Source organism: Falco naumanni, chromosome 1 (assembly GCF_017639655.2).
Source record: "Falco naumanni isolate bFalNau1 chromosome 1, bFalNau1.pat, whole genome shotgun sequence".
NCBI classification, from domain to species: domain Eukaryota; kingdom Metazoa; phylum Chordata; class Aves; order Falconiformes; family Falconidae; genus Falco; species Falco naumanni.
In genome coordinates this window covers 52,214,698-52,222,167 of record NC_054054.1, presented here as the reverse complement: position 1 = coordinate 52,222,167, position 7,470 = coordinate 52,214,698, and the positions used below count along the sequence as shown (strand labels likewise).

Here is a 7,470-nt window from a genome sequence, read left to right as displayed (position 1 = left end):
ACTTGGGCAAACCTGAGAGTTAAGAGAAACAAGCAACACAGCTTTACCTCTCTTATGTCTTCATTGCCTTCTTTGATGTTCTCTGTTGCACCCACGACTAATTGATGGATATTGTCAATATCAGTTTCCTGTTGAAAAAAAACAACCCAGAATTGAGAAACCAATAAATGTTAAGAAAAGGACATGGGAAACAAGCAGAACTCAAAATCTGGTATTAACATCTATGTTTCAATGATGCAAAGGTATAGAGACAACTAAGTTGTAATTTCTTTGCCTGTGGTTTTATGAGCCTGAATGGAAGCTACAAAGATCAATAGGAAGTCTCCCATTTATCTAGAATCAAATCTAACCTGGCTGATGCTTGCCAGCTCTTTCTGGAAGAGGTGCCACCATTTCCAGAAAAGGTGCTGTTAACTAACACATACGTTGCATTTTTCATTCCCAGTATGCACTAGGAAGTAACAACAGTATCTTGATTTTGCATTTGAAAAAACCAAACAAAACCAGTTTCCTTCACATTTGCATCAAAAATTCATTATGTTTACATCTTGCATGCAACCAAGACCAAAATCCTCTCAAGAAAATCTTCAAGCTGTATTTGCTGCTGTAGCATTAAATTATACTAACCTGTTGCAGGACTTTTTCAGTGAATATCTCTTGCAGTCTGGAGATTTCCACTACTTTTCCTTCAATTTGTCTGGGCAAAGAACAGAAACACTCCATTAGAAACCACTGCAAACATTTCTTGCTTCTGCAGGCTCAGGTTCCCAACGCGGTAAGCAGGCTATTCAGAAGGCTGCTATTTTGTTAGCTGCTGTTGGGCAGCAGTAGCCAGTGCCCAGTGCTCAGACAGTCCATGGCTGGGAGATGACCAGCCCACAGTGAAGCTCTGGGAAAGGCACCACCCGGAAATTCTCAGCTAGCTGCCTCCACTGTGAGCGGAACGCCTGTCTGTCTGCCGCCTTCTAATACAACATAACCCACGGTGGACCCTAAGTAGTTAATTGTGACATACCCTTTTTACAGGCTAATAGGAAGCGTGGAATTCGCCTTGCCTAGTACTATCCCAAAAGTAAATTTCCAGCTTGAGTTAGCCGTTCAGGTTTTCCGCGCAGCAAGCGGCAAGCAAACAACCCCGACGCTGCCGTGAAGACAGGTCTGTGCATGGGGGCTGGTGGCTGCACCTCCCTGGCTGCTTGTCTGTATATGCAGCAGGGAGTGTGATAGGAATGGAAAACTTAACTTTGTAAAACTTAGGCTAAGTGAGACAGAACGTAACCTTCCAAACGTAACCAGTCCTGTGTTGGATAGTTTGTGCATCACTCAGAACCATCTTTACACTGTGGGACAGCACAGTTAATGTAACACAGTGCATTTCATGGACGCTCCTATTTTGTCCCTCCTACGACACCTCTGGAGTTCGCGCAGCTGCGTGTCGTGGTGGGTGTTGTCCAGGTTACAGGACCAGCACGTGCAGCGGTCTGTTAATTCACAGAAAACTGTACCTGACTTCGTCAAAGAGATTATTCATTTCCCCAACAAGTCTCTGGTTCTCCTGTTCAAACTGGAAGAAGGGAAGAAGGAAGTCACACACATGAGTTCACATGCTTGGATGCTGGGAACTTTCTTCAGCCCCCACCCTGATCAATCAGTTCCCACCTTTCCTGGCAATCCATTGACAGTACATAACTAAAAAGATCTTTAAGGATTACTAACAGCAGCCTAAATGAACAATATCGATTTGCTTATTTGTAACCAGTCACTGTAACAGTCGTCTTTCTCCTCCAATTAACGGAACAAACCCCCAAATAACTTGAAGATTTTGCTCACGTTACTTCACAGTAACAAAAAAATACAGTTGATGAAATCTGTCCTTTTTTATTATTTTAGAACTTTGAGTGGGGAAAGCTTTCATGCTTGTGAAAGCATGATTCTCTTCATGACGTCTTTGCACTTTCCTTCACATTATTCATGTACTGCCCATGGCATGAAGAGCTTTTAGATTTTGCAACAGATCTAGTACTTTATACTTTACAAATCCATTGGCTTTAGTTATTCCAGTAGACCTCTTCCATTTAAAACTCGTGAGTAATCAATGAAACATTTAAATAAACTTCTAGCACTACATTTTTCAAATACAAGCATAAGTAGAAGACTTTATACAGGAAAATATGCTTTGCCTGTTCAGAGGTACTTGTCAGGTCATTTGGGATTCATTACAGAACAACTGATCAGGCAGTAAGTACAATGACATGATTTGCTGGAACAAAACCTGCACAGCCACAACGCAGCTGAGAAGGGTGTCCCATGTCACAGTGGAGCCTGTTGGAAATCGCATTGTAAGGACTCTGTTTTAGAAATAACCCTTTAGGACATACTGAGCTGGGATTTTGTAAGCGCCTGAATGAGTTTGACCCTGCTGCCTGGCAGCTCCAGCGGGTTCCAAGCCCGAGGGGGGCTGCAGTGTGCCCCACAGCCAGCCGGCTCCAGGCAGTACGCGCTCGGGGAGCTCTGTGGGCTGTTCCAGCTGAAAGGCCCCTGCCTCGCCGACACCAGGGCACCTCCTATCAGAAGGGTCAGAAGTCCTGTTTCGGAGGAGGGAGGGAGCAAGCTTATTCAAGGTATTCTGCCAATTAATTCTACACAGCCAAAGCCTCGTTAACAGCTGGACCTTTGCGGTATGGACACAACTGACTAGGTCTTTGCGCTTTTCTCAAAGCTGGGAAGGACCTGGTCTACGCAGTTATACAGAAACAGCACACAGGAGATATATTTCTACTGAAAACCTTACCTGCTACATGCCTCTGACAAAGCCGGGTGATGCATGCAGCAGCGCGAAACACCAGAGAACAGGGCTCAGAATGCAAAGAATTTGACACGAGCTGTGCAAGACAGCAAGCCCTGTTCTAGTTCAGTTCACCTCCTTATTTTGAACTAGCCTACATAACTCCATGGGATTTTAGCATAATTCAATCACATTACAATTCCATTAGCAGTAACAGTGCAGCAGTCCTCTCTGCCACCTTGCAAGGTCTCATTATCCTTCTTAAGACAGAGCAGTGTGTTGTCACCGTTTACAGGTCCAACTTGGTTTTGCTCGCTATCTGAGCAAATGGCCAATGCTTAAGCTGGCAGGAAAGGGAGGTGTTGCCCAGAGAAGACAGTAAGCATTTGAAAACTGTGCAAAAAGCAAAGTAAGGAAGGAGAGAGAAAAGGTCTGAATCACAGAGAATTACCGTAAGAGTGAGGCCCCGTTACATCAGTGAAGGCAAATGGGCATCCTGCTTTTAAGGGCAGGGCTACTAAACAGCTGAAAACGAAGCACTTGGTATTTCAACACAGTTTGTCATTAAGATGCAACATGAAAATTACGACATACAGTTCGTCTGACCCATAGCTTCTTTCACAGTCACGTCTGTAGGAGTACATACATTTAACATCACTGCGCTGCCACGTTTGGTGATGATCTTTGGCTCACCACTGTGACCCCAACCCAGCCCCAATCATGCCACCAGCATCTCCATTCCAGGTCTTTTAAGATTTTCCTTATACAGATTGTGTAACTCCTTGTGCCCACTGCTTCAGAAGCAGATATACCCTTTGAAATGATCCATGATGTTCCAGCTGGAACTTCTGCCGTATCAAGTACGTTCATAATACGAACACAGAGAAGAAATAGAAGTGTTTGTACTACTTAGGATGCAGTGAAAAAGACTTAGTGCAGCCACTGAGGAATCTGTCCTGCTCCTCTCCCTCCCCTCAACATACAGCCCTAAGCAAATGCTGCTGCCCATCTCATTTCATGGTAGGACATTTTAGCTCACTAACCACCTTTTCCTCCTGAGTTTTCTGGTAGATTAGTAAACTGAATCCCACCACAGGACCAGATGATAGGGTTAGCTTAAGGGAGAGTAGAGAGCAGGAGCTGAGCAAGACTTTTGCACTGCCACAGAGCAACACAGAAAAGCAAGAAAATGAGAAAAGGCAAGCCATCTTTCATACCCTTCACCTTCAGTCCCTCCTCCTCACTCCCCACGCTATTGCCACTGCCCCCCACACTTTGTGCTGTAACATTTTTCATCTTGCTTCAGGCCCAGCAGGGCCTCAGAGAAACAGTACCTGACTGCCAACAGCACCTGACTGCCAACAGCAAATGAATTGTCAGGCTGCATGACTTAGGGGGAAATGGCTACTGGGTTAAAAATCAGGAATCTGTAGGTTTGATCTGGCAGAAGTCAGTGTGAAATGACAGGCATGTTTAAAGAACGGTAACCGTGAATCTCACAGAAAAAGGTTTACTCTTATGACATAGGCAATTTATGTCATGAAGAATAATGAAAAATTACTTTTTATTTCTTTTAAAATACAAATTTCTTTTTGTAGTAGAGGTTCACTGTCTACCTGATTGGCAAGAACAGCTTTCTCTCCTTGGTTAAAGGACTCCACAGAGTCACAGAAGAGGAGGAAGGCTGTTGGGCACTGTCACATCCACTGTGGGGTAGAGGCCTTGAGGAAAGAGCCCAGCTCCATGAGTCGAGAGGCAACAGAGAGGAACATTCTGCACAGCTCCCTGAAGTCCCAGTGATTTCCACCCTAAAGGTCCAATGGTTTTGTTGAATAAACAAGTATCAGTGTTGCAATACATTTAAGTGTCATTGTCACTGCTGCCTGCAGCGTCCCCTATAGAACAAAGCATTTGTTAAAATATAATTGACTAATATAGTGATACTTACTTAACAGCAGTGGATGGTTAAAGGTATTTTATCACTGCAATCCTTTATGTTCACACCACCCTATGTCTCTGATTTTAGTGGAGTCACCTCAGAACAAAGCCAGGGCGCAGAGCAATGAGAGAGCCACAGGATTTAGCACTGAGCCAACTGGTTGGTCCTTAAGTGACTAAATGGGGCCACCAAGCTGTAATTGTTTTTCTCACTTCCGTAAGGGTAAGTATTTCGGCACAAATATTCAACATTAAAAAAAAAACTATTTTGCTGCCTTAGTAAAACTGTGAAGATAACTAATTTAGAAGGCAAATTTTCAATAAAGAAACAGTGAATGATTTTAATCCCTTACAAATAGCACAAATCCACTTGAGAAAGTATTCTTTAAAAATTCCCTTTGATATTTAAAACCCTCCACTGGCACAGACTGCCTTTTAAACTGCTCAATGATCTTTGCAATTTGAAATCATGGCTGATGGACCGCTTGGCGCAGACAGCAGTAAGATATGCTAAAACAGTCAATTGAACAAAAGGTTAGAGCACAGAACACATCATATACCAGTGTGTCACAAAGGGATTTACATGATGGGAATATAAACCAAACCAGCAATCAGTACAGCTCAGTGATTTATGGCTTACTAAAGTAGCCTCTTTTATGACAGTGAAATATTCTGTTACCAAAGTATTGCATTAAGTGACAAACTGCTCAAGATATGGCTAAAAACCTAATACGTAGAAGAAATAATCACAGTTCTTTTTTGTTATCCCATGGGTTAAGTCATTATATGTACTGTACCTGAACTTAAGACAAAACCCAACAATAAAATCAGGGAAAATTAGCTATTTTCACAACTCAAACAGAAAAGCCAGATTTTTTTCCCACTCAATGCAACCACAAGGCATGTGCTCACAATAAAAACCATTAATATACCTGTACTCAGGGTTATAAACTGAAATTTACTGTGCAAATCACGCAATAGCCTGCAAACATTTTGAACAACGTAAAGCTCTCTCCTGTGGGTAAAATACTGATAGAAATTCCTGCTGTAGTGATATGATGGGGATTTAATTCCTTATTTTACCCACAGGAAGGATCGTAGAACCACGACTGAAAACTGTTAACTGTGATTTGACACAACACATTCCAATTTAAAACCAACACAGCAGTTTCTACACTGTAATTGGCCCTCTTCTGAAAATTGCTGGATTTCCCAGTATTTTAAATGCGGTCGGTCCATGCTTCAACAAATCAAATGTTCAGAAAGTAGAAATTAACTGCTCTGTAACAGCAAACATAATGCAGAGAAGAAATAATTAACTGTCCTTTAGTGAACAAATTAACTAAAGTGGTGAGGGTTTGTTATGCGTTTGTAAAGACCCTTTGGTTCCTGCGTTAAAAGTACAATGAAGTCATGAAATATTATCAAGTTAGTATGAAGGATTTATGTGAGCAATGAAAAAAGCAATGAACATTCATACACTCAAATTGTTCCCCAGTTACACCTGTATTTACACCCTGGACCCAAATTTACCTGCAAATTAGAGTAACAGATCCAGTGACTTTAAAGTAGGTTAAGAGTGAAATTCTGCAGTATCCAGCTTTTACCAAGAAAGGCCAACTCTTAGCTATAAGTTTCATCAAAAATGCACTGAAAGAGCAATTTCGCAGTGGAATAGTCACCACATACATCACTAGCCTTTAGTAAATCAGCTAATTACAGTGTTCATAAAACAAACACACACCATACCCCAAAAAAATCACGTTAGGTCCACAGACCAGAGCAATGGCTTGCTCAGCCTTGAGCATCAACTTATCAGTGGTAACGTTTACATTTGAAACCCTGCTGTGCACATTTACATATTATATAAACATACAACACACTGTTTACAGTTTGACAACTCCAATAACATGCAATCCAATCCAATGGTAAAAAAATTACCTGGCAAGAAATGACCCTCACTGGGGGGCATTAACTGTAACTAGAAACAATCGGCTCGCTTTCTACTTGACAACTGGTGGAGAAAAGAAAAAGATGCCTGTATTAACACTGCCATACATGCTGACTCACTTCTCTTCTAAATCATAATAAATGTAAACTCCTACCACGGCATAATGTGGAAGTAACTGATGCTTGTTAATTTTTAGGAGAGGTAGAAAGCAAGCCTGTATTTCTTCACAACAGTGCCAGAGGCATAGACTCATAGTGTGAGAAGAAGCTGAGATACAGACAGCCCTGACTACTGGGGTTTGTATTGTCAGCCTGCAGTGAGGTGCAACAGGAGGGAGCAGCAATGGGGGAGATCAGAACCACAGCAAGACTGAACAGGAGATTCAGATACCCAGTTCAGAACCAGCTTTCTGCAAAACTTAGAATAAATTATAAGCGGAGAAGTGGCTTTTCCAGCATTAACTTCCCTTTGTATGCTTTTTCCAATTCTAGTTTCCCAATATCAGTACTAAAACACAAGTACTGAGAGTACATAGAATTTTTTTTTAAATTGTAAATTCACACATGGAAATTTAAGAATAAAATATGGCACAAGAGCAGCAATCATATTTCAGTGTATTAACATATATATATATATATATATATATACACACAGGGCTTCAAAGAATGCTATTTTTATTTTGGTAGCATTTTGATCTTCTGCTTCCCTAAACAGACTAGTAAATTTGTCTCTCTTTTCCCATGAAGCAGATTGATAAACTTAAAGCTGAGATCTGAAGTTTCCAGCACGTCATTTT

General features: G+C 41.6%; 1 protein-coding gene across 2 annotated transcripts in view; it reads right to left on the bottom strand.

Moving 5' to 3' along the window:
- Positions 1 to 7,470, bottom strand: part of STX18 (syntaxin 18) — a 70,453-nt gene that overhangs the window by 2,835 nt on the left and 60,148 nt on the right. The window contains exons 8-10 of one of the 2 annotated variants that reach the window (XM_040593905.1): positions 1,506 to 1,564; positions 628 to 697; positions 48 to 128 (exon numbers count right to left, since the gene is read on the bottom strand). In XM_040593905.1, coding sequence (XP_040449839.1) covers positions 48 to 128; positions 628 to 697; positions 1,506 to 1,564 — 210 coding nt within the window. Of the gene's footprint in view, positions 1 to 47; positions 129 to 627; positions 698 to 1,505; positions 4,594 to 7,470 lie in introns of those variants that run through there. The other variant, XM_040593914.1, reaches the window with a different exon arrangement.